This window comes from Eurypyga helias, unplaced genomic scaffold, assembly GCF_000690775.1.
Source record: "Eurypyga helias isolate BGI_N326 unplaced genomic scaffold, ASM69077v1 scaffold7898, whole genome shotgun sequence".
Taxonomy (NCBI): domain Eukaryota; kingdom Metazoa; phylum Chordata; class Aves; order Eurypygiformes; family Eurypygidae; genus Eurypyga; species Eurypyga helias.
This window is the reverse complement of record NW_010264999.1, coordinates 1-27892: the sequence shown is the minus strand read 5'-3', so window position 1 is coordinate 27892 and position 27892 is coordinate 1. Positions and strand designations below refer to the sequence as shown.

At 41.4% G+C, this 27892-nt stretch overlaps 1 protein-coding gene across 1 annotated transcript in view; it reads right to left on the bottom strand.

Moving 5' to 3' along the window:
• The window catches only part of VEZT (vezatin, adherens junctions transmembrane protein), a gene marked incomplete at its 5' end in the record, with an annotated part of 40068 nt that extends 19124 nt beyond the window's left edge, over nucleotides 1-20944 (bottom strand). Inside the window, 5 exons of the mRNA XM_010156573.1 lie at nucleotides 2696-2833; nucleotides 7655-7930; nucleotides 10888-11063; nucleotides 13528-13617; nucleotides 20804-20944. Of these exons, the coding sequence (XP_010154875.1) occupies nucleotides 2696-2833; nucleotides 7655-7930; nucleotides 10888-11063; nucleotides 13528-13617; nucleotides 20804-20944 (821 nt within the window). The remainder of the gene's footprint in view (nucleotides 1-2695; nucleotides 2834-7654; nucleotides 7931-10887; nucleotides 11064-13527; nucleotides 13618-20803) is intronic.
• Between the last annotated feature and the right edge of the window lie 6948 nt (nucleotides 20945-27892).

Sequence of the window (27892 nt, the reverse complement as noted above, 5' to 3'; positions counted from 1 at the left end):
CTGGTCAAGAAAGAAGCAGGGCACTGAAAAATGCCCAAGTATCTTTACTTCCACCATTGCATTTCTGATTTATGACCCAAAGAGGGTGCTACTTCTTGTTTAGCTTAGTCTTCTTGTGTGTTTTCTCTTTGCCAAGATAAAAGGTACGCGTTTTTCTGATGCAGAAGTACATTTCTACAGAGGAGAAGGAACAATTTTTTACTAGACTTACTAGAGGAAGCGTGTGAGCTTGCTTGTGCTCAGCGCGTCTCAGAGACACAGAATGCATTTCATATCCATTCCACCGCAATGGGGTAAGATAACATTCAGTTTAAAATACCGCTGTCCAGGGTCTGGTTTTATAGCGCTATTTGTGCTTTGCCATCAGAGAACAGCACCTTAAACCCAAATTCAGGGGTTTTCAGTTTATGTGGTCCAAGGCCCGGGTCCTACCTATCAATGTCGTTCAATGGAAATGGGGCATCACACCGTCTTGCACCAGCTGAGGATGAGATTATTAACATCACCCAGTAACAGGCTACAAAATTTCCTCCACCCAGCTTGCATATACTTAAATCAGTGAATAATCCATAGATTCCCACGACGCAGAACCCGCAAGGCTCTTAGTATAAAAATATTAATCAACCAGCACGCCGACCGAAGTACTGCCTGAGTTATGATGCAGTTCAGTGGAGCACAGGGCAGGGGTTTGTTGAACTAGGAGTGACTGGTCTGCACAGCCTGTAAATACTTAACCCAAAATGCTTAATTTCTGGTGTAAGCTTTTGGCCACTGCACCCTCCTACACCCTTGCCTTCCAGATTAAAAGAGAACTGCTCTTTTCTCCTTTCTGACTTTTTCTTCTATAATACTGAGCAACATAGCCTTGCTGAGAGGAACAAATCAGAGTGAGAAGAGCATGAGGAAATGCTGAACTGTTTCTCCAAGGACCCAACTGTCCCTTCACATAAAACATAAGGAATATGACTTTCCATCTCATTAAATTACTGGTCCACCGAGTTTGATACAAACACCTGGTATAAGGCTAAAGTATAGTTGTATATTATTTCTATTTTACATGGGAAAAAATTTGAACTAGGGCACTATTAATTTAGTTGACTCCCTGAAGGCAGCTGTCTAGCTGAAAAGGGGGCACACTAGCCGCAAGCAAATATGGCTGAACAACTAGTTTTAGTGAAGCTAGTAATGATAGCATATCAAGTTAATGCAAGTTGTGTTGCCATGAATTAAACTGTGAATTAAGATTTCTAATCCTCTGTAACAAGTTCATCAGACAGCTCTCCCTCTAACACAGAGGAGATACTACTACTGTGGTAGCTGCATGACAGTTTGGTGTGGCAGAACTTCTCTATTCAATTTTTTCAGAGACAGATATAAATGTCAAATTATCCAAAGTAAACAAAACTTTCTTCTCCTCCATTTCCTAATTTAAAAGCCATTCCATAAGTTTCATAGCTACAAAACCAGTGGACAGTTTAACAGGCACCAATGAACCTGTAACCGCCACAGCCACAGCAACGACCTACCCACCACTGCTGGACTTCCCTCCCTCATGCTGGAGGCTGTTTGGGAAGGCCATGTTAACTGATCCCATTCTCAGATCAATTCCCATGTTCTCAAAACTGATTCTTGGTTATTTCCAAGCTAGGTTTCAGTTGCTCTTTATCAGCATGTCGGAACCAGTCAGGGCGTTATTTTCTTTCCTTACACAGCGAATCCCCCCAACTCCTCAGCGCTAAGCGTGCAGCCCTGAGCCCAGAATGAGGCTGCCTATCCCTACACACGTCATTATTTTGCAAACAAACACTCGTTTCCTTCAAAGTGAACGCAGGCACTCCGGCTTTGTGTGTGCGCACGCGTCATCACTCGATACACCCATTCGTTTGCCAGGCCAGATACCTTAGTCAAATATTATGTTCCAGGAAGACAAAACAAGTAATTTGTCATGTCATATTTTCAACACTTGCATTACTGCCAGCTTTTGTTTCCCTGCATGGGTTTTTTTTTCATATCAGGAACATATCTATTTCATTTTTTTGCTATAACTCAGGGGGAAGACATTGTTATTTCCTACATAGTAGAATAAATACAACAAACGCAGAAAAAACCCTTGAAATGCTAATGCCATTACGGAAAGTATACAATTCACCAACAAAATACCGCTGATGCTTCACAAAATGGTATCTGAACTAAGTGTTCTGCTTTGATTGAGAGCAGAAAACTCCTCGCTCTTAACACAGGCCTTTTGGCTAATTAATGTAATGAGAGTTTCACCCAGCTCATCTGAAACAGGAAATCAACTTACCTCTGAATACGAAAGGCCATATTGCTCGGGGGAGTGGGTACTGTGGCGCAAGGGCAAAGAGGCGTTACAAAACAACACCTCGGAGTACTCTGAAACACACCATTGGCACCACCACCAAAGGCATGGGTGTCAGTGGGGGGGGTGGGGACAGTGTTTTCTGTGCACAGAATCTTCTCTCGCACTGCCCACTACACAAAAAGACAAAATGTTTCAGAGCGTTCCAAACCAAGCGTAAGCCCCAGCCTACGATGCTGCCCCTCCTTTCCCTTGCTTGGCAGTGTGATCAGCTACCGCGTGTTTCTCGACACGCTAACTCTGAGCATCGGCACAACCACAGGTAGGTAACACCAGTGGAGTATCTGAACCGGTGGGTTTTTATAAAAAGGATATTTTTTCAGCATGTAGAGAGTAGCCAGTCTTGAGGCTCGAAAGTTGGCTCTGACGGATCGATAAACGGCTTTCCGGAGACCAATAAGATGTTGACTAGGATGCTGTCCAGCTTTATTAAATGGGCAAGCGGCACTGACCCTGTCAAGCAAACTTGAAAAGTAAAATGTGATACAACTGTACAGATGTCCTAAAGTATTTTTAAAAGACAGTACATCAGACTTCTTATTGCATTACTTCGAAAACTTGTTCAAACCACTCAGTAACTATGAGAGCAAACAAAAATATTCCACCACAGCCATGATATGTTTAATCAAAATGTTAGCTGAGCAGCCAGGGCTCCTCAGCGGGTACCCTCAGCCTGATCCTGTTCTCATCTGAGCCGTGGCAAAACTTCTGAGGACATTTGCTTTCTCCAAAGTTTTCCAAAATGATACACTACGGGTAGACAGGCCATAATACAAAACAATCACAGGCCCGCTGTAAGCTTTGGAAGTTCAAACACACAGATAATTAACACAGACCTCTTTACATGCAAATTTGTTCTTTAAATAGTTTGCCTTTTTTTTTTCCTCCAGAAAAAATGTGCTACTGCATATTGTTTTTCATGCAAAACACTACATTCTTTCAACCTTCTCCATCCAGAATCTTCTCTAGGTCAACAGAAATATTACTGGAGCGGCGACTACGATTTTATCCGTCACGCAATGAATGACAGCTGTGTTTTTGGGAGTCTGGCAGGTAAACATACGAAATACATGCAACGGTACAAGCACATTTGAATACATATTTTTGTGGCCACATACTCAGGTGAATATACCATTTAAAAGAAACTGTGCCATTTGACTTTTAGTATTGACTTCAGAAGGCTTTAGAACTGTAAGAAATTGCCTCATCTGGAAATTGTGAACTAGGTGAATGTTAAACATGTCTGCGTAACATCAAGCTGTAGAAAAGGAAGAAAAGATTAATATCCAATTATATCTATTCATGCACAGTCTGATGCCAAACCTATGACTGAGACACTGAAAACAGCCCAGCTGGGACTGGTTTTACTGGAATCAACTCAGGAATGGACGTAGCGCAGACAACAGCGCGATGAATTTTTGGGGTACTGGCAGCCTGCTTTGCTCTCACCTCTCCCAGGGCACGCTGAGGAGGTGATTTCATGGCAGAAGACACATAAAAGGGGAAAGCATACAGGGTACCTGGCAAGACGGGGCGGGCTGCTGCATCAGTAGCTCTTTCTCTAGCCCACTTCCACCCAACTGAAGAGCTGACTGAACCAGCAGACCTGACCCCACCAAACAAATGCCGGTCCTCCTGCCTGGGCTTGGCTGGCCCATGCTGCACCCTGGCTGGGAGGGGAAACAGCTTATTGCCTCCCCTGGCAAGTATGAAACGCACTGCAGCCCACCCAGTGAGCAAGGCTGGATGGACACCAGTACGTTAGAGACGGTTAAGGCGAGGAGAGTCATGCCAAAAAGCAGCATACTGAATACTAAAATAGCTAAAATACCACATAAAATAACTCCATACCATATTAAATTATGAGTGATATTAAAATTTATGTTTAATAAATAAATAAAATTATGTTTATATAACAACTCATAAAGTACTTTCAGATCTGTATAAAATAAAACCAAACTGTTGTAATTTCAAGTTCTAAATGTAAATTTAAAATGCTTGTCTTGCCATAGGTTTCACTAGGAAACACAGCATGGAACGTAGTGCATGCCAATCTCTAACGTTTCCCTAGCTTTTGAGGGTGACAGCTGGAAGTGTTTATGGATAGACTCACAGGAGGCTGCAGACTCAAGCCCTGGGTGAATTGTCAGAAGCAGGCTTAAAGGAAAGAAGCAAAATTCTTCTACTGTAAAAAAGAGAAGAATATCTATGTTCTGCTACAGTGATGTAAGCATTTCCAGCTCCTGTACAGGACAAGTACAGCCCAGCCCGTGCACCACATGTGCTGCCAGTATTTACCAAAACCATCTGCCTTCCTTCTGAGAAGGCTTGTTTCAGTGTTTTTTATAAAATAATTCTTTATTCCAGTGATCTTAAATTACTATAACTTGCTATAGATGTCCTTGATACATGCCATATCCCTAACTTCCTACCGTCCCATTTATCTTTGATATATTTTAATTGGACTTACAACATATTATCAGCTTTGCACATCAGCTGCAAATGGCAAGAAGAAAGTAAGTTAAAGGGTGAATTTCCTCTTTCCTACTGCTCCAAACCCATTTTACTTGTAAAGAACAGCGACTCATTTCTCCATTAACCTCACAAGCTAAATTTTAAGCAGGCTCTCAACTTCTAACAAGGTTTTATAGACATATTAATCAAAACCTATGAAAATTAACATAAAATTAACATATTTGACATATTAATCAAAACCTGTTTCACTCCAACATGAAAGCAGTCCTATAAAGGTGCTATGTACATCGATGGGTGCTCGTGGGGCTTGAGTCCTATTTAAAATGTAGTAGAAAGGAAATAGTTTGGAGAAAAGATAATTATTTCAGTGTCAGACAAGGAAATAACTACTTGCTGCTTATTGCTGCAGCCTTTCAATACATATTCCTAGTTTTCCTTTTATGATGTGCAAGACAACGGACATACTCTCATTAGCCAGCACCAATTCCAGGCTGCCACCCGTGATCAGGCTTTATTCGTCTAATTGCAAATGAAGCAATTAGAGAGAGATACTGCCATTCTGCCTGGGCAGAGCACTGGCCTACCTTGGCTCTACAATTTCTGGAATCCAATCCACCCTGGTGAGGAGTTGGGCCTCTCCACATCGCAGAGCTTGGACCATGCTGACACACCCTAAATGCCAACAGCAGCGGTAAACACGGCTGAAGAGCATTCTGAAATCAGAGTGTCCAGCTGCCTGTGACAGCATCTAACATGAGAGAGGCCTGGTGGTTGTCTTAGTGCATTTTCTAAGTGGCTGCTCTGTTTTTTGGAGTGGGAGTGGGAGAGGAATGCTCGCGTTGGTTAAGCACAGTGCCGTCACTACCCCGCAGCAGTACACCGGTGAACCAGCGGAAGACTGACTGAAACCTCACCAAGAATAATTTACCTTCCCAAAACAGTCCAGTATCAATTAACAAAGGGCAAAGAGGGTGTAATAAAGCAAAGACAGATATTTCAAAGTGTATGTAAATCAGCCTAAGAGAACGTAGTGATAGATGGTGCAATGGGGAGAAGAGCCAGCGGTGGGACGCAAGGGACTTCAGGCCAAAGCTGCGGACCTTGGCTTGCCATACCTGGGTTTAGCCAAGTACAGCCAGCTGAAATTCCAGCTCAGTACGGTTTAAACGTCAGCCTCAGGATCTTTCCATTCACAGCACAGCTAACGCACGCTCCAAACCAGGCTGCGCTAGCAGTGTGTTACAGCAGCAGCAGGCGGATCACCCAACAGGGTGCTGTGCTACCTGGCTGAAATCCCGTTCCCACAAGGTTGTAAAACGACACAAGAAGATACTCATCACCTTTTCCGATGCAGCCATTTCTACTGCCATGTGACTCTTTCCGAACAAGCATTAAAACTTTGACAGGGTAACTACAGGAGAACATACCAAACTGTTCTGCTAAAGTTTATTGTAGCCAGATTCTGGAAGAAGAAAGGGGTAGCTGGTGTTTCGGATCACACATGAAACGCTGTCTCAAGCAAAGAATTCCATGGTGCCCCGTGCAGCAGCATCTCTTGCGTAAGTGGATGCAGAAAAGGAGACTCCAGGCTAAACCAAACCAAAACCTGTACAGCTTTGAGTTCTTCATACTGGACAACTGTTCCAACAAGGATGCTGGCACAATCAGATTTCTCCCACTCCATAAGTCTTTTGAAAAGCTTGCCAAAGTTTTAAGTGAAGAGGCTATTAGATCAAGCATCAGCTAAAGACCAGTCTGGTTTTTGTTAATCTGTTATCTAAAACATGTAGTAAAAGCACAAGGCACCAGCAACGTAGACACTGACCACAAGTTTGTTTGCTTGAACTTAGGAAAAAATCCAAATGTTTTTCTCATCTGTAATTTGGACAAGCCCTAACAATAATTTCTTCTAAGAACCCGTTTGCAAAGATAAGACTGCCTATTGCTTAACAATACGCTGCCTCAGCGAAAAACCAGACCAAAGCACATAGCGAGGCAGGCTGAAGGCATGCTTGTGCATTCCAAAGGGAGAACGAAACATTTCTTCAAGGAAGCATACTGAAGGTATCTCAAGCTAGAAAATGAATTCAAAATGTTAAGTCTACAGTTTCAAACTTGCATGTAAAAACACGTGCCTGAGTGCAGAGTAGTTGCTCTGGCCCAAACAAACAATTTCTTGGTGCACACGGGGGAATTTTTTATTGTTTTTAGAAAGAAGTCGACTGGATTTTAGCTGTTGGCATTTCCCACCTCCTTTACCCTTAAGTCTAAGTGGCACAGGTATGTATCTAAGCATCGGTTGTTACAAGGGAAGAGCAAACGTGGCAGCGAGAGTGCACAGCAGAGGGCCTGTTGGCTTTGGGATCGCTACATGCACCGAACATGTTCTGATGTTCCATCACAAAACAAATACGCAAAAATTACCAAATAGATAATGAGCTAAATAACCAGGAACACCTTCTCATCCCTTAAGTGGGCGAGAGGCAAATTCAGCCTCCTCAAAGTAGTTAACTGGTTCAAAATCCATTTCTTCATGTATTGCATTGCTAGCAAAGCATGAGATTTGGAAGGCATAAAAGTTTTGTGAGATTTAATTCTCCTTCAGGGAGAATAGTGAGTTGATAGAATTGATACTTTTAGTATGAATGGTAATTATACTATTTTTTGTAAATGAAAAGCTTTAAGTATGATGTTTTTCAGTAATTCCACTTGTTATGGTAGACAGTGTGACAAGACAATTTTATAAGATGCCTGCCTTGAATGGATCTGTGCATGAAATAAAGTGAAATACAGACTCACAGGGTAAATCCTCTGGAAATCACTTCAGTCTCCTGAATGAGTCGCAGAGCTTTCCTCACGAGATTAGTGAAAGCTCGGCTATTGGCCACTGTTTCTTCCAGCTGGATACAGTATTTTCGCAGGGACATTTGCAGCTTGGCTGTCCTCCATGTGCCCCACACTCGAAAGGCTGTGTAGACAAGCAGAACTAGTCCCCACGGCAGCCACGAGGATTCCTTCCACCACGAAGGAAGCATAAGCAGCGCACTTACGAAGGCAAGCAACAGCGAGACATCCCTGCAAACAGAGAAAGTATCAGCCACAAATTCCTGAGGTCAAACAAGCGGGAAAATCATGAAGCTTTCAGTTGCGCTGGAGATTACGACAGCTTATTATGGGCCTTTTATGTAGGTCCTGAAGGGAGCTGTAAACACCAAAAACTACCCCTAGGGGCAGATTTAGATGCATTTGCACATGATATTACTTGGTCGGTATACTCCAAGGAAACATTTATCCGGCTTTTTTATGGCACGAGTAAAAGAATAATGGACCACGTTGAAAGGTCAGTTTCTCTTACACATATGGCTTAAAAAAAAATGAAAAGAAAATAGAAAGGGAAAAAACCTGACTACTCAGCATTATAAGCCAAGGTCGGTAGGAACTGGAATATCTGTACTTCCAGGTTCAAGAGTACAGTAGGGAAGGGCATGTTTCTTTTGGTAACAAAACCCTCAAGTAATGCCAGCTTTATTTTTTCCAGATTATGACTCATTTAACTCGGACACCAACACACCACTAATTTTTAACACATTTTTTTATAAAGATGGTTTGAATAATCATTTTAAATAATTTGACAGCTTTTGAAAATCCTTAAAGAACAAAGTTACTAGGATCTCAGTTCAGTAATTTCTCAAGGACATTTAAAGCTGCTATTTTCATCTAGAAAAAAGCAACAAAAGTAAGTAGCTGCTAGAAAATACAGTGTTCCATCTATACTGCTCTAGTTGCGATTCTATAAAATTATGATAGTCTTCACAAAGATGGATGGGACATGGGCTTCAAGGGGTATAACAGCTTTAATTTTTCCAAATATTTTGAAAGAAAAATATTAACTTCCTTCATCACCCCTTAACGCTGCATATCCTGTGTTTAGCTTTGGAAGTATCCACAAGGAATATTTTCTCAGTTCTAAAATATTACATGATCTCTGGGTTTCTGTTTTCTGGACAGTTTTGTGGTCCTATTTCAACAAGCTTTACAAGTGTTAACTCTTCAGGGCTACCAATATGTTTCAGTAAAGGTCTAGGGTTAAAATATTCCAGTTATGGAATTAACTTTAGAAAGGGCAGACAGTCTATAACTTCCTTATTACATTCAAAAAAAAAAAATCCCCTCCCCCCAAATGAACCACAACAATGAAATTCTGTAAGGAGTTTAAGAGCTCACTTTGTCCATTTTCAGTTTCTGGCTAATCCAGATCATCCCAGACAGAATGAAGAAGAAGATGGAGACTCCACCCCACGCAGGTAGCTATTGTAGCTATTGCAACTCAAAAGTACCTTTAGAGTTCAGATTTCCCCTAAATCCATTCTGAATCATTGGCAAATTAACTCTCACTATCTTTCCTCATATCCTTCTCATTTCTGAACAGAATCATAGAATAGAATCACATAACAGTTTGGTTTGGAAGGGACCTTAAAGATGATTCAGTTCCAACCCCCCTGCCATGGGCAGGGACACCTTCCACTAGACCAGGTTGCTCAGAGCCTCATCCAGCCTGGCCTTGAACACTTCCAGGGATGGGGCATCCACAGCTTGACTTGAATCAATGACAACCGATAACCACCTTCTATCTGCTACTGTAGAACACACTGTAACACTCTTCCATCCCACCTCAATTTTCTCCGTTTTGGCCAACCAATCCTAACACACTCTAATGCTTCCAAAAGATGACATTTTCTAAACTCGTTATCCTTGTTGTTCTCCTCCGGACTATCTCCAAAAGGCCTATGCCTCTCCAACTGCGGCATCCAAAACCAGATCCTGTAGTCTAACATAAGGCTTAACGAAACAGAGAGAAGAGAAAAGCCCCTGTGTCCTGCATTTAACATGGATTCTTGCGTAAGATTTCCCATCTTTTGGTAATTTGCCAACCCTTTCCATTTATGTCCTGCAACAATGCGCAGATCCTTTTCTGAACCCGTACTGCCCACCCAGTGATTCCCCACTTTGTTCATCTGATTTGCCCTTCCCGAGTGTAGCATCAGACACTTAATCATTATTGACTTTTCTATTATTTTAAGGTATTTCTCCAATTGGTCAAGCTACTTTTGAACTCCATTCTGCCAAAACACTTAAAAACGTGGCGTTATCTGTTAGCTGAGCAATATTCACCAGTTTTCTAGGTGTACTTTATCATCTGAACAGGTGAAGAAATAATGAATAGTGCTAGGACCCAGATTAATCACTGGAGAAATCTGGTTCGACAGTTCTCTTGTTTGACAGAGAGCATCAGCAACGACACACTACATCTTAAACAGTCTGGGGTTTTTCAAACTGCTGTGGCTTTAGAATAATTCTCTTCTCCTGACGTACACATGACAACCTAGCACTGGGCTGTTTGGTGAGGTATTTTTATCTATTGATTCTTGCCCATTTGTAGGCAAGTCACTCTGTCAGAACACCCACCCTCCTTGTTAACTTTTCAAATACAGGTGGTAGCTGCTCAGACACTGCTGCAGCTTGCTCCTCTGGTATTCTGGGGTGAATTTCACCAGCTTCTGAACGCGTTATATTTAAATATTCTTTAGTCTGCTATTCTGGTATTCTACATCTGTGAAAAGTAATTGTCCTCCCCTACTGTTAACATACTTTACGAAGACCACAGCACAGAAAACACTTTCCAATTCAGTTTACACAATCATGTCTCATTTATCAAAATCACCAGGGCATATAGCTTTGGAAATTTATTAATTAATCAACCACATTAGTTCCTCCTTAGCAGCATGGATCAGAGTTTCTAAATACCATTTATGTTCATGTAGCTATCTCAGGTTAAAACTCACTTTTTCAATAAAATGACCAAGGATACAAAACCAAGCATGCTTAGCCTTAAATTTGGGAACTAGTGGACCAAAGACTCAAAGACCTGAGGAAAAAAAGTGACAATTGTATTGCTGCATTTTATAAAAAGAACACACTTTTGTTTGTCTGTTTCTCAGTGAATATAATGGTAGATATTCTCTGTACAATACCAAATATTAGGAGTTGCTAGGGAGCGTAGTGTTGGAAGCTGTCCATTTTCCTGTTGCTTACACTGCCCTGCAGACAGGATACTGGGGTCAAGGAACTCAATCAGTTCCACATCCTCCTGCAGCAGAACTTCCTGTTGCAGGATGGTACGGAGTGTGTCAAATCGAAATCCAACATCCTTACCACAAACAGGCAGGAGAAAAAAACAGGCATTAGTATGGAATATTCTTAAAAGAAAGTTAGCAGAACAAGGAAAACACCCAGACACCCTACTGACAACAATCTGTTCCCAAAAGCTACAGAAGATTTCAGATACATCATAAGTACCTACTTCACTTTTATTAAACTTGCTTAACCCACATACTACCCAACAGTTCTGACTTGCAGGATGCATCGCGCTGACACTCTGACCTGACCCAGACAGTAACAATACCTGGAAACATGCCACAGATTATGCCAATATATATTTGCCTAAGAGTCAGAGAGGTGCTACATCTATCAGAAGATCATTAATAAAACAGCAAACACTGTTTTTTTCTTAATGTCATGACATAATTGATGTCATTAACAAACAAACAACAATTAGAGAGAGGGAGATATTACAAATCAGTTAACAAAAAGCCACCTGTGGACACTTAATAACAGTAGGGTCAATGCACTGGACTCACGCCCCCAGCCAACGCAGTGAAGTCCTCTCCCGCAGGATTCTGTGCCTTTCCCAAGGGAACTCAATCCAAACATGAAACAGCATGGGACCCTGAAGACTTCACACTTGCTAAATTCCAGGCCAACTTCAGGGAGTGAGCTACTTGTGGATTTGATGCCATGATAAGGATTTGCTATTGCATGCCCTACAGCTATAGCTCTTCCAGACAAATACACAGCTCTTGAGGACAAGCAGAGAAGCCATCAGAGAAGCGCCCTGAAATCTGAATTTGCATACTGCACCAAACTATAATTACTAAACACTTCAAATTAAGAATGTCATAACAAACCCCAGCAAACACTGAACACATGCATCTTTGCATCTAGCCAGATTACAGAGGGAAAGGAGAATATTTCTGTGAAACCTGCTAGGAGAAGCTGTTAAGAGAAGTATGACATTTCACAGTATGAAATCTGTTCAGTTCTGTCACTGACAGAACAAGATTCTTTAGGAAACCGTATGAGAGCTTAGTCAAAAGTTTAATTCCACACACTGATGTCACTTGAGCTAACTTGCATTCTACTTTTAATGGAAAACATTTGTTTCAGGCCTGTGTGCAAGAGGAAACTCTGCCCTCCTCCAATGCATCCTGTGTCATTTGGCTACTCTGCTGTGGCATGCAGCAGGAGAAACGTGTTTTCCATATTCTTTGGTTGCGTCTCCAACTCAAGAAAGTCAGGCTAAAAAAAGCTTTTAAGATAATACCTTTCCTTCATAGAGGAAGAGGGAGGAAGAAAAAAAGACAACCAAAGATCAGTAATGAGAGGTTTCAGAGGAAATTTTGTCTTCTTGAGATAAAGGAGAAGAGACAGCCATTGGCACAACAGGACTCTGAGAAATGGAAACCCCTAACTTCTTATGTTGTTCAGCATTTTTTTGAACCTACATTTGAGGACATCATAGTAGGGGGAAAAAAAAAAAATCTAGCTTTTAGATTCTGGAATAGTCCGAATAATGCGACATTCACAAACCAGACTAGGGACTTGAAGCAGCTGGATGCAAGTTACAGCAGACCCCGGACAAGGCCAGGCTGGAGACTGAACTGGCTAGAAAGCAGCGCTGCACAGAACGGGTGTAAAGGGTGCATAAAACTATTTTTAACAATCTGGGGTGGAACTATCACCCTTCAGGTCTGCCCCACACAGGCTGACTTGGGACCTGAGAGTTCCTGCAGGCTCCAGGAGTAGGAAAATACAGCTTCTGGTGAGAAACATGGGCACCCAACCTGCCCCTGAGCTGCTGAGCTGAGAGGACGTAGGTCGTACAGAGCTGTCCTTGCCTCTCCCTACAGCCAGAGCGCTGCACCCATGTCGTCTGCTCTCAAGGCCTCACGCTGCTCTGAAGCGTCGTAACTGAGGTGCCGTAGTTCGCTTCGCTTTGCCCAACTGCCAAAGCACTGTGGACAGCAGTGCAGAAACGAAGAGGCCAGCGTGGGCCCAGGGGTAGCGCATCTGCACCGCGTTTGTGCTGCACCGCATCTGTGCTACGGCTGAGCGAGAAAGCTGCCGCAGAGGGTGACGCCATGCTCAGGGAAGGTCTAGCGCCTTCTGCCTTGAGCTGTGCCTGCAAGGCACTGGCTGCAACACACGGACTTTCTCAGTCTCCACACCGCCTTCCACCGAAAGGGGTAGCTACACTGCCAGTTAACTCCTTTCAGCTTTCAAGAATTCCTGTCATTTCTCACACATTTTAATTTCTCTTCCACATTTTTAACATCTTCACGCTGGCGACTGACATTCTTCCTGTCCTTGTGTGCCCAATTTGCCCAGCACAGTAACTCTGAAAACCAGACTCAATATTATCTGAAGTAGTAAAATTCCTAAAGCCGAAACTAACAGTACAGACCAAAGATGGTGCTCAGTGGATGAGGTACAGAGGAGAGGAAGACTTGTGGATTAGGAAAGGAAATGGAAAAGAAAAAAAAGTGATCACTTACCAGTCGGTGAAGTATGTCATCATTTTTCTTATATTGTGGAAAAGGAAACCAACTTCTTAAGAATTCAGCTAGTTTTGACAGGATGCCTTGCTGAAGGAAACAGAAATTACTCCAATTAAAAAAAAATCACCAAAGCCAAAAATAAATAAATAACCACAGACAGTTCCTTTATTTCTGCATTTGCTTTTCTTGTTAACTCAGCCCCAGGTACCTGTAAGGAAGTTTCGCTTACTGTGTCTGGCCTAACTTCAGAGTAGGCGAAGGGAACATCTGCTTCCCGTCGGTCGGCCTGTACACAAGGGCTTTCAGTAACCCCACCTATTCGGAGCATAACGAGTTGTGATGTTGCGCCGTTAAAAATAACTGCAGCTACAATTAGTTTGATCTCAAGTTGGCAGCTGCTGCTTCGATATGAAAGACTTTCTCCCTCCTTGAGGATAAAAAACGGGAGTGGAGTTAAATGGCTGTCAGGGACTGAAGAAAAGCAAGAGAGCAGGAGAGGAACAACCTCTCCTTGGCAGCCCAGCGCAGCTTCAGGACAAGGCTCTGCAGGAACTGCGAACAGAGACAGGGAAGAGTAGCTGTAAGAAGAGGAACTGCCCCAGAAGCTCCGTCTCACCAGCCTGTGCCATCAGATACTTCGTCTCCACGCTGCTTCCCATGCAACCTAAAAGCACACTCATCTGAGCTGTAAACATTACTTCCTACGCCACTAATTACGGGGACTCCCTCTCGGTCTTCACACATTTTGCTCATGTATCTTCCTAAAATACGGTGCATGAAAGACTGTAATTAAACAGATGCATCATTTTGCTCCGTTCTGCAGCCATTCAATGAAAAAAAATGGAGGTTTTGACACACACTTTATATCTCCTTTCCTCATACTGAGCTGACAGCAAGTATTTTAAAAAATATTTACTTATATATATTTCATTAATTCTGAGGCCCTACCTCTTAACCTTCAGACTGCTGACATGTAATGCAATCAACTGAAACGTATGCCAAAACCCCATTAATTGTGGAGCACTGACATTTTCTGGCATACTGTTTCAAAATAAAAACACCCAACAAAGATCATAAAAGCCTAATGTACAAAGGGTGTCTGCATTAAATCAGCTTCCTCCTCTTCTGTTCTTTCTTTATTTTTTCCCCCCTTCAACTATAAGGTGTGAAACAGAAGAGTAAAACCAAGCAGCAGGAGCTTGGAGCTTTGCAGTCAGCCCTGTGATCAGCCTGACAGCCCTCCGAAAGGCAGTCAGACACAACTGAAGCAAGCCAGGGCAGAAAGGCTTTGAGCAACACCAAAAATTGTCACCCTGAAGCCCTTACGCTTCACAGAACTACTCTGGAAATAACTTACTTGGGCATCCATCTAAGTAACCTAAGTCATGCTTTTTTTTACGTACGCCTCATCTTTCTGTGTACAGTTAGAACTGCAGACCTACACCAAAAGGAAGCATTTTTGGGTCAGTGGAGACACAAACCAATAATGAGGGCTTCATAATGAATGATAGCTCTTCCTCCCTCACAGACGTCATCATGGTTTATTAGGAAGGAGGAGCTATCCCAGTAATCCATACTTCTTAGTCTATGGAATAAATCCAAGCAATTGTATTTGGATGTTGCTCAAGGGCACTGGCAGAAGTTGGAAGAAGAGGAGTGATACAAACTGCAGCACTAATTTATCCTACTCCAGTCTTTCTTCAAGTGGTCCAAAATAAAAGGAATTTTTCTGATTACAATTTGTAGAAAACAGATGAAATAAACAAAGGTTCCTGCTCTATGTCTGAGTCGCAGGCAGGTATTTCATTCAGAAGGGCTCTTCCCAGTACTCTGAAAGCAGTTGTCCATTTATGATTATAAACTATGCCTCTCGGAGCCTACCACTTTCAACTGCTCAGCTTTTGTAAGTCCTTGGGCTTTTATCATGAACATTTAAGCCTATACAGGGGATAATTTCAAACTGCTACCAGCAGACTACACTAGACTGTGGAATTACTGGGGAAAAACAAACAAACAAACAATCTAGTGTACTAAGTAAGTAATCTTTTGGGTTATTACCCATGTTTCAGTTTAAAAATAAAAATCTGAGCTTGCATAAACACTAAACAGGCATGTCAGTGCTTGAAAATGCAAAACAAGACAACCCTCTGTCTTGGGCTGTGACCCAGTAGAGTGCAGTAACACATTTAATTATTCAGATCCTTGGAATAGTGTCTCACAGCTTGCAGTCTCATTGGGAGTGTTACTGACAAGAAAAACAACTTTCGTAAGCACACAAGTCAGGTCATGTTGCCAATGCTTCTGGAGTATTCTTCATACAACTTTAGAACACTGCTCAAACTCTCTGTAAACTGAGTAACAAAGATGTGTAACTCCTAACTATTAAAGAAAATATATATAGCAGAGGACATGCATGTTTTAGGTACATCAATTTGAATCTAAAATAACATTCTTAGGACTACTCTTCTTTTGTACAGGATGAAGTAGAAATGGCAAACCAACAGGTACCTAAAATATCCTCATTCACAGTGGCACTATTCAATTCTGTGCACTTCAGAAAGAAGATAATGCTACATATTTAATCCCTTCCAGATACCCAGAGCTAGCATTAAGTGGGACCATGGCAAAGGACCAGTTCCTCTGCCTTTGCACATCAGGTCACCTGCACACCTGCTGAGGACTAGCCCCAACACCACCCTCAGTGCCTGCCTCCAGGACCAGCCCTGTTCTGGTGATGAAACATTATTGCATCTAAGATGGGATAAGGTGTGACAGTATGATCAGTTTAAACATTCAGATATGCACAGCAGCCTAGGGAAATGAGTGAGAAAGGAAAAATGTAAATGGAAAGAAATATATTCCTTAAAGATCAAGCAGAATTATCCAAATTGTACTCTTTGCAAGAGCTCCAGAAAACAGCTCTAGGAGCTCTTGCAAACAGTGCTTTTGAGTATCAAGTAATCATGAGACCAGAACTTTAGCTGTAGCTTTCTCCAGAGATTGGGACTGGGAGAAACACTGCAATTATTATTACTGTGCTAAATCATATCTCTATACTCCCTCGGATGGAAGCCTGGCATTTCATCAGCCCTTAGAACACAACCTGGCAGCACCTTTACAGCTTTTCTGCTCAATGTTCATTAAGACCATCCTCCAACCCTGCCCAGTAAATAACCACTTAAGATGTGCTTCAAATTCAACTCTGCCCCTGCCTTTCATTTAGCCTGAACCATAGGCTCTGCCTGGCAGCACAGAAAGATAACGGCAGCACTTGTGTCAGCCACTAGGAACCTCTTTCTTCTTCATCCAGATTTGTCTTTTCAGTCCCTGAGGATCTCAAACTAGATCTTTGCCTTGCCAAAATCTTGCTACATGTCACCAGACTGTATCTGCACAGGGTTCCTACTTGACTGAACAGGAGAGTATATACTGCAGCTTTTCTATTTTTATTAAAATTAAGTGTTTAAGGCATTAAGGCATTTCAGAACAGAAAGAAAACAATACACACGTACTAGGCATCACTCAGCATGCATCATCTACTCCCTGTGATTATGTTTTGCATTACACTACGCCTCAACAAAGCTAAATTTATATTAGTGCTGTGGGTAGGCACATACTCATAACTCAGAAACCACGTGTTTCCCAGATAGTTCATGATTTCAGTAGACTAAGTCAGCGAAGGCTGAGAGAAGGGAAGTGATAATGGCGTCATGTAAAAATGAGGAAATAACTGGATGGCAATGTAAATGATCTGTATGTCATACAAAAGTTGCAATAAAGCCTCAGATCCTCCAAAATCCAGTCTACTTCTTTAAATGTGTGGCCAGCTGCCTCTCCCTCATTCTCTTTCCTTTTGAGACATCCTACCAAAATGGGACACAGGAATCAAACAATAAAACCAGACTTTCCGACATCAGGTTACAAAAGAAAACTGTGAATGTTCTCAAAGTGGCAGGAAGGCTCAATGACATTTTATCACTAGAAATTACACACGCGTTTCTTCCTTATTTCCACAGCGTATCCTTGTCTAGACAGAGATGAGACAATGTGATTGTCATCCTAGCGCTGGTACACAATGGACAGCCCATCTTCACACACCCACTCCCTTCAAGTTGCAGGGCAAACCATGATGAATTACTCCTACAACTGACACAATACCAGAGGACTTGCTCCCAGCACAATAAAATGTTTGAGAGGAAGGGAGGGAAAAACCAGAATACTTGAGGCTTTTAAAAGCAGTGTATCTATCTTAATACTTCTGGGGTTCTTAACCCCACAGCACTTTTGTATTAAGTTCAGTGGAAATAATATCCATGAAGACAGCATCATACTGATTTACTGACTTTCCACAAAAGTAATTATGTAAAGTGATGCAGCTAACAAGTGATAATACAAGGCATTACTTCATAGCAACAAACAATCAGCCAATGAAATGTGTCACCTAATTTTCAATTAACAGCAGTTTAATTAAAGTCTTCCTGCACTAAGCCAGAAGAGGTATCTTCAGTGTAAATATACCACAAAACTGCCAATAGCTTTAAAGGGAAAATACGTTTTCAGGTAGTTTCTTGAGGGTTACGGTGAATGCCAGCTGACAATTCTGAAAAGTAAGGGTAGTGGAGCTAATATTTCCATGAATACTTTTAAAGGTAGTTTAAATGAAAGTATAAAAAATTGTGAGTTAAACCCTGAATTAAATTCAGCCTTGCCTTGTGACCACTGATGGAAGCAATCATTATTATAAATGCAGTAGCTATCCACATTGACAGCAACTGGAAATTGATTCATTAAATTTAAAATAACCTCACATTAGAGACACCAGCCAAGGAAGCATAGAGACACTGCAAGAATCACTTCTCCTCCTCTTCTCAGTTAATCGGCTTCTTGGACTCACAAACCTTCAACATACGAGACTGGAGTTCTGTATGAAGCTCCTTTGTAATTTTTTTTCTACACAGTTGCTGAACTCTTTGAAAAGCTGTAAACTCTGCAAGAGCACAGCTGACCAGTCCTAAACTTAGGGATTCTTATTACAGTATGATTATTTTTTACAGGCTCTGTCTAATCCATGTGCTGGGAGTGCAGTGATACCTACTGGTCTGCTTAGTGGATAGACACCCTGTATCTTACCTGCATGGTCATCTTTGATCAGAAAGTGGGGCATGAGGGAAGGGAGACATGGCAGCATCCACAGGACTGCAAGTCTCCGAAACTGGGGATGGAGGCTGTGAAGCCAAGCGCGCCATGCACCTGCCCAACCGCTAAACACAAACTCTGCCCAATCTGCCCACGAACACAGATGGACTCCCACAGGGCTGAAGACCAAAGCAAAACATTTCATGTTTTATTATCCTGCCTTTTCAAACGGACTAACGAATGTGTGAGGAAGCTTATGTAGTCTGCACAGAGCCTGGTTGAAATGAGTATCACTATATGAAAACACTACCCATCAACACTCCTCTGAATACTGCCAGATAAATAAGCTTCACACTGCACCTTCTAAATTTCCACTTCAAAGACTGTGCATGTCAGTCCTTGCAAGTACGCCATCCTACTGCAAGCATTTCAAAAACCACACATTCTTCCCCCAGATCAGAAAAAAACTGACGTTATCCACATCAATTCACACACTTCTGACTCCTACACACCTAAGATCCTACGCAGAACAGACTACAGATCCCACAAGAAAAAAATACTTCTGACCTAAAACAAAGGAGGAACAAGAGGGACACGTACAAAACTGAAAAAACCCTGTTGAAATAAAGCCCAACTAACTGCGACTATTATGTGGCTAACTCCTTGAAGCATCTGAGAACTGGGGAGCGGATATATGGCAAGATGGCATTATTTGAGAAGGGACTCTAAGAAAAGCATCAGCTTGTCTCCTTTGCCACATGATCCCCCACCCACCAAAACCTGCAGGGAGACCTTCTGGAGATCTCAAGGCCACTCCTATCATATTGTCTGTGTTTGGGAAAAATACAATACTCTCCCCAGTTCACTGACACCTAATTGGGAGGGTGGAACATTGTGAAGCAGGGAAGGGGTTGTGAACCTCTGATTTGAAGATGGCTAAAGAGGTATAAAGCAGGAAGGAACAGGAAAACTGAGCTCTGGAGGATGGGTAAAAGTCACAAGAATCTGATGACCTACGGTGCAGAAGGATGGAGGCTACCACAGATGGAGGGGAGAGAGAAGAAAGAAATGGTGATTCTTCAGAGGCAACGCGTCAACCCATAAATGCCTGTTTTGTATTCTTACCTGTGAGGTGCTGCCCTGCCCCGCAGCCTGCCCTGGCCAGGACAGAGAAGTCTGCATGGAGGCCTCTTTATCCTCCTGGCTTAGCACGTAGTTGGAGCATGTCCTCTGGAAACTCAACTCTCCACTGTGGAAGTGGAAGAGGTAGGCAGAAAATAACTGCTCTCTGCATGCTCCATCTAGGTGAGAAGACAGACTGACAACTGAATTTTCAATATACTCGTTGCAAAGAGATTCCTACATCAGCGGCCTCAGAGAGGAACTCACCCACAGTACAGCTTCTCACCTGAGTCACGTTGCCTGTACGCTACCAGTAACAGTAAAATAACATTTAGTTTTAATAAAGAGAAAAACAAAATATGTAGGCCATAGTGGGTGTTAAATGGCCAAATTCTCAGGCATAATACAAAAATGTTTTTAAAAAATCCACAAGCCTTTACTTAAAACTATAAAGAAATAGGAAGTCTGAGCTAATCAGGTGGTGATCCCTGTCAGTTGTTACTGTTAGAAAATCGCCATAACCTAGGCACAGTTCTACTATCTCATTCACATGGGTTATTGTAGTTATACTTCCCAGAAATCCTCTTTCTTAATACATTTTAGCACAGAGTAAGCGATATTTAGCAACTGAATGCTTGAGAAGGGCTTGGAACTATAAATATTCTGTTCCAGAAATTTACAGGTTTTGTTCCCAGAATGTCATGCTCAACTAACATAATAACCAATAAATAAAATAATTCACAACACTCAAAACATTCACTGTCAAAGGCTCTCACTTCCCTAGATTACATCAGTGCAAAATCTCAGACCATGCTGGTAGACTATGCATTTCCAAACACATTTGCAGACAAGATATGAAAACTGGTTGGGGCTTTTTTTGTTTGGGGTGTTGTTTTGGGTGGGTTTTTTCAATACAATACGAGATTTCTCTTTATCGCCTCTTATTTTGCCTATTTATGAAGTAATGCAGTTCTCTTTCAAGAAGATAAGTACTCAGGAACAGGAGACAGCTCACTTTCTGGGCAGCATGCACAGTCCGCTCTTTCTGGCTTTCCACTGCTGCACATTGCTCTGCCTTCTGCGACACAGATGAACATACTTCAAAATCGGTGTGTCCCAAATCCTGCAGATACTGGTAGAGTGGGGAATTCTGAAATAGAGTTAAAACAGAAAAATGAGAAAAAAATAAAACATTAAAAATAATTCCCTGTTCTCCACAAAACACAACTGTGAATAAGGCAACCACACAACCCACAACAAATGGATCGAGAGCAGCCCTGAGGAGAAGGACTTGGGGGTACTGGTGTATGAAAAGCTGGACATGAGCCGGCAGTGTGTGCTGGCAGCCCAGAAAGCCAACCGTATCCTGGGCTGTATCAGGAGAAGTGTGGCCAGCAGGTCGAGGGAGGGGATTCTGCCCCTCTGCTCTGCTCGTGTGACACCCCGCCTGGAGTACTGCATCCAGCTCTGGCGTGCCCAACATCAGAAGGATATAGACTGGTTGGAGCAAGTCCACAGGAGGCCACGAGGATGCTCAGAGGGCTGGAGGACCTCTGCTATGGGGACAGGCTGAGAGAGTTGGACTTGTTCAGCCTGGAGAAGGGAAGGCTTCAGGGAGACCTTATTGTGGCCTTTCAATAATTAAAGTGGGTTTATAAGAAAAAGAGACCGTCTTTTTACCAAGACCTGTAGTACCAAGACAGGACAAGTGGTAATGGCTTTAAACTCAAAGAGGGTAGATATAGATTACACATAAGGAAGAATTTTTTTACAATGAGGGTGGTGAGGCACTGAACAGGTTGCCCAGAGAAACTGTGGATGCCCCATCCCTGGAAGTGTTCAAGGCCAGGCTGGATGAGGCTTTGAGCAACCTGGTCTAGTGGAAGGTGTCCCTGCCCATGGCAGGGGGGTTGGAACTGGATGGTCTTTAAGGTCCCTTCCAACCCAAACCATTCTATAATTCTATGCAACAGGAAAAACCCAACACAGTTAATAGCAAAAAAGCCAAAATTTTGCTTTAAATATCTCCCTTAATTAAGTTTTATCCCGACCGTAACGGAAGAGGCTGCAAGACTGTCAACATACAAAACAATGTGATGAGAAATAAGAATGCAGCCAATCAACTTTTCCCACAGCACTATTTTTTCTAGGTTACCTGATAGGGTTCTTGGCTTATAACTTATATATTTTCAATACATAAATTATGTATTTGGTAACATATTTGAAAATATTATGTGAATCCAGAACATTTAATGACATTGTTTTCCCAAAGTTTATAAAAACTGAACAGATTATACTTCAAACCACATCTATGGAATCAAACTTTAAAACTAGAGCACTTTTCAAACTCCAGTAACTGAAGGCTCGGTGTAACCTGATTAGGTACTTACGGAGATGGAAAAACAAGCTAGAAAAAGGCTTCTGCTCTCTCCAAGGAGAGAACACCTACTACAAATTGTTACATTAACTATCAATAACTTGCTGGTGCAAGTTGCGAAGGCGGCCCATCTACGGTGACCACGTACCAACATGGCCAAATCTCAAATAACTGCTTGCCACACCATAAACCCTGGAAGCAATCATTAACTTGTTGGCACTAGGGATTTTTTTTTAACCCCATCGCCAAAGTGCTATTTTGATCACTCGTACCCGTTTAAAGCATGTACATTCATACATTTGAATGCTGTGTTTGAGTTACTCACAATGGATTCAGCGTTCTGTCACTACCTGAAACTCAAACATTCGTACCAGCTCACCAGTACAGCCAATCTCCCTCACCCACGATGACAATGAGTGTGCAAAACACTAGGATAGCTTAATGACTCATTTCCTTGGGGGAATTCTTCCAGCGTGACATCTCAATCCTATCTTTTTTCCAAGTACCCTTCCTCCATGGCTGAGCACTTTTTCAAATGCACCAAGTCTAATGACACAACGTGCTGTTCTGCACTGGCTGGTGAGAAGGTAAGTTTCTTGTTCTAAGAAGAACATGTCACTTTACCAGAATTACTAAATTAAAATGGGAAAGAAAACGTAATAGACTAGAATACTTCTCTTATTTAAGACAGTGTTAAATTCCCTTAATAACTTCAGGACAAAACTCGGTATACAAATGGATACGCGTAACTTTGTTCTCTTAAAACGGTTTTCATACGGAACCAGCCTGGGCACTGCCAGCACACCTGGAACAACTGGAACCCCCCCAGATGGGGGGTAGCATGGAAGTTTCCGTCATAACCAGCCAGAAGTTTCCCCATTTAGACAAAGATATGTGGACAAAACAGTGGGTGAACACAGACTGTTTCATTCACAATCAGTTTTGATGCTTGCTCTAGGCAGGACTCCAAGGAAATCCTATGTAGGCTCTTGGCAGACCTGTCCATCGTGTTGACCACGTGTGTCACAAGCAAGGCTGGCAACCATTTGACATATGGCTGCTCCTGTACTTTATTGCTCCTCACCTACATACAGACAGCTAGCAAAATACCCCAAACATACCAAGGAATTTTTCCACTAGTATCTCAGGGTGCACTTCGCCTTAGGCCCATGATGAGGTAATTTTCTACAAGCTGGTCAAGAAATACAGTCTAATGCTGCTTACACTGGTTCCATTTCCTCACAAAAATAGATGAAGGAAGGCAGAGGGAGAGAGACAGAGACTCTGCCCACCAAAGACAGAATTAGCTAAAATCCTTAATGCTACATTTAGTAAGTGAAATATTGCACAGATATGAGAATGCTCAATTCTTCCCTCTTACTAGGTATTTGGCAGCATCAAAGCCTTCCATCTAACAGAAGTTAGCACATTTTCTACTCTGCAGAAATAGTAGAAAATACACCAGCTCTCCAAATGTTAATGAAACTTTAACCCTAGCAGGGATGAATAATTTTATTTGTTCTTGTAATCAAGGCAGAATACAGATATCTTACTAGATTTTACATAAATTCTTTCTGATTAATATTTTGGAGGTTTTTACAGGGTCTCATTATGGGAAGATTCACATTTTTTTATCCCTGCTCAGAACTGGAAATCAGTTTTCTGATTACTGACTTAGCAAATGAGAACTGATTAAAATTTATCTTGAATGTTTATTACATATTCCTTCAAGCAGATAGGGGTTCTCCTCTTTCAGTTTCTCAGAAGGTACCCAGGTGACGACAAACCTCCTCTAACACATTTCACTTGCTCCACATGCTTTCTCTTTCCCATTCTTTTCTCAAAGATTACTATCGGGAATTAAGTGCACATTGGAAAACCTCATTTTTTATTAACTAAAATGACCAAGAAATATGCCATGACTAAAATCCCTTTTACTATATGTAAAACCCCCATTGTTCCCCTTCCTGAATCCATTAGTAGCATGTAAGACGTGGGTAAAGAAAACACTGAATAAGTGGGTTGAGGCCCTTGTGAAATGAGATTATGAAGAACCTTAACGAACCAATCATAAAATTCTTCCATTACGAGTGAGGTTTCTTGTGTAGCACATTCAGCTTTACATGTTGCTCAGAAAATTTGAAGATTACACCCTTCTTCTATTAGAAATATCACTGATGGCATACATACATTAGCCTATGCTAACATAAAAACACACACTATTTATTTATTATATTTCACATCCTAGATACTGCCCAAATATAAATGATACTGACAAGCCTGTCACTTGCAAAGCTGTGTGGTCTGTATAACTCACGACATCTCCAACAGTCTATAGCAAATTTCCCCCGTGACATATTTAAGTAATGGCTAGAGAATCTAGTAAAGGAATTTTAAGAAGTTGAAGGGGAGATTTTATGTATGTGAACATTCCCACGAAAGTTCCAATACTATCAAAGAATCAGAAAATTATTAATTATGCAACTCCAGAATTGCAATATGCCATCAAAATATCCCATTCTGTTTACTGCTTGTTTGAATATGAGACAGAAGTAGTATACTTAATGCTTACAAAGAATTTTTCAACTTCAAAAAGCTTTAAAAAGAATAATTAAATCTCAAAATGTGTCTGATGTCCCACAAACTGTAGCTCTGAATTTCTAGCTTACATGCTTACCAAACCTCTCACTCCTAAAAGTCTTCTTTACCATAAAAAAGGAGCACAGATAAGCACATATTCTTGCAGATGCACTTCTACTGTGAGGAAAGATCTTTGGTTTCAATTCATGGTGTTATTCATCAGCGTTGTCAGGCTCGGATGGTTTTTACCTGCAAATGCCACGACAATATTTTAAAAAATCTACTTTTGGATTAGGGAACATAAGAGGGATCTGCCTTTTTTTCCTCCTAATTCTCTTTGCCCAAAATTCATGCATTCCTTTTTTCAACAGTTCGCCGTCTAAAATAAATAAATAAAGAAGAGTGCAACTCATTTTACATTTCTGCATATATTACAGATACTACACTTTAGTTTAAGAAATTCAGGACATAATAGAAAGTTTATCCTTGCAAGCAGTAACAGGTTGTAATTTTAAAAAACTATAATTTAGACTTGAGAGAAAGCTTTTATGTTAGAATGTGAAGTAAAGGGACAACAGGGTTGTTTCAGTGGACAGCATGAAAAGGAAATTTAAAATACAAAATCTCATCTTCCTATTAATACGGCATCATGTTATCCTAGAGGACTCTATTTTCATGTATTTTTCAATCTTTACTTTCAACCACTCTCAATTTAGATAATAACTAGAGGAGCTAGTATTACTCGTGTTTGACAGTCAGGTTCATTTATTTATTTCTAGTTGTCTCTGGTAGAATGACATAGTAATGAATCATTTATAAAGAAGGGAAGAAAAAAATTAATAATTCAGCTTATTGTTATGTTACCATCATGCTACCAGTTACTGATGGGAAATACTATCCAAAGCAAATGAGGACAGCAAGACAGGGTTTTTCAGCAATACGCTGGATTTATTTCGGATGTTTCTTCTAAGTTCCTTCTTCTTCTACATCACTTTCTGAGATCACCTACATACGAGAGATGAGCATTATATTTACAGCCAAGACACTTTTTTGTTATGCTACTTGTCCAAAATATGTACTAGAAATGGAAAAGAGTTCCAGGACAGACAGAAGACAAAAAGCCATTATTCTTTGGTGCACTTCATAGGAATATAATATGCACTGAGTAGGAATATAAGTTTTGAAAATTTTAAGAATTAGGGTTTCTGGGGAGTCAGCAGAGACTGACAACAAAAAACTCACTTATCTTCCTATGACTTTCATAATTCACTAGTCAGTCATACTGCAAAGCCATTCAGTTGTAACTAGACATTTATAGTAGTATAGGTTTATATAAGCTCCTGTTTCCAGAATCAAGAAAATCCTCTCCTCCTCATTCATAACACCTGAGTATATTTATTTTAGATCCATACTACTAAAAATTATTTCACTCACATATAAATGCTTAATTACAACTCCTATTTTTTCACTGTTGAAAGTGGTTGAGTCTCTATTCTAAACCCAGGATATATTATGCAGGATTAAAGAACCGTCCACTAAATTAGTTTTGCTCTTTAACCCTTTCCCAATGCTAATTTTAATTACACTTGCCGTACAGCACTGACACTGCCCAAACTGAACACTAAACATCATGTTTGCAACTCTAAGTAAAAACAAATTTTAAAAGAAATTAAAACCAAGCCAAACATTAAAAGATAATGGAACATACATAACATTGCCTACTGCCATGTGATGGACAGGTTGTTACAGCACAGAATTCCCTGGCTTCCGATAAGAGTTTACTTTTGACAGATACCTACGCAAATACTTACATCTACTGCAGCCTTGCAAGCACAGTTATTGCACTTTAGTATGTGAGGCATTTTGTGTGTATTCTGAGAAGAACCCTTGCAATCACAAAGCCACTGTGAGCTTCCACAGTCTTGTTACAATAGCAGCTGAAAATCAAAGCCACACCCAAATTATTTTTGCTGATGCATCATGAAGTAAATGACTCAGGATTTCTCCGTTAGACACAGGGGCTTCCCACACCCAGCTTGCTTTACTACGATAAAATTTACTACCTAGTAAATCCCTGCTCTAGTTTCCAACCACAGCTAATGGAGCAGATTAACCTTGAAAACAAAATTTAATGCCATTGCACAAAATAAGAGGTTTAAAGAATATCTTCTTAAAATATGGACATGTTTTTCCAAAGCTGAGGTTTCCAGTAAGCCAAAAACACTGTGGGGAGCTCCAACCACCTCCAAATAACTACAAGTTATGAATTATTGGTTAAAAAAATAAAAAGATGAAACATTTCTATCACAGTGACAGCAAAGCCAAAGATAGGCTAAACAGGTGGCTAAACTCAGAACAAAATAAACAGTATTGAAATCTTCCCCCCTCTCTCAAAACATAGATTTGAAGAAGTTGAGCTAACACTCACAGACAGTGCGATCTTTGTCTCCTGGAAGAGGGTATTCCATTTTTCTCTTCGGTACTGCTCCCATGCACCTGACAGAAGCTCGCCCGCCTCCCTGTTTCTTTCCGCTTGTCCCTCCAGGATGCCCCGAGCCGAGGATGAGAAGCAGCCGTCAGTGTGATGGCACCTGTGCCCCTGCACAGTAGCATTTTCCTGACGGCATCAGCGGATGCAGTTTGAAACTTCCCAGGACTGTGTGATTTCTCCTGACTAATGTGGCTTTCTAACTGGGGGGAGGGAGAGGCGGATGACAGATTGCTAAAGGCTTTTAAAAAGATACTGCTTGAAAGAATTACTGCACATCGATCTTAAATGCAGCCATTAATAAGACTTTCCAAGCAACAGTATTTAAAAGCCTTGGTCATATTCTCCTGGCTGGTACCCACCTCCTCCTGTGCTGCGACTGACAAAGGGCCAGGCGCTGACAGGGCTAATATTAGACAGCATCTTCAAGGCAGCGAAAGAGACATTTACATTTCCTACTCTGTTTTCACTGCCACAGGAGCACAGACCTTGGTTTCTCCAGCCCTCGTGCACCATCTGATTTAGAAGCAGGCTCTGAGAACTACTGTGGAGCCATTAATCTATTACCATTCCTGGAAATTTTCTGATAGACAATAGATGTCTGAGTGGAGACTGGTGACATTCCTCAGGGGTGGGTGTAGGGACCGGTACTGTTTAAC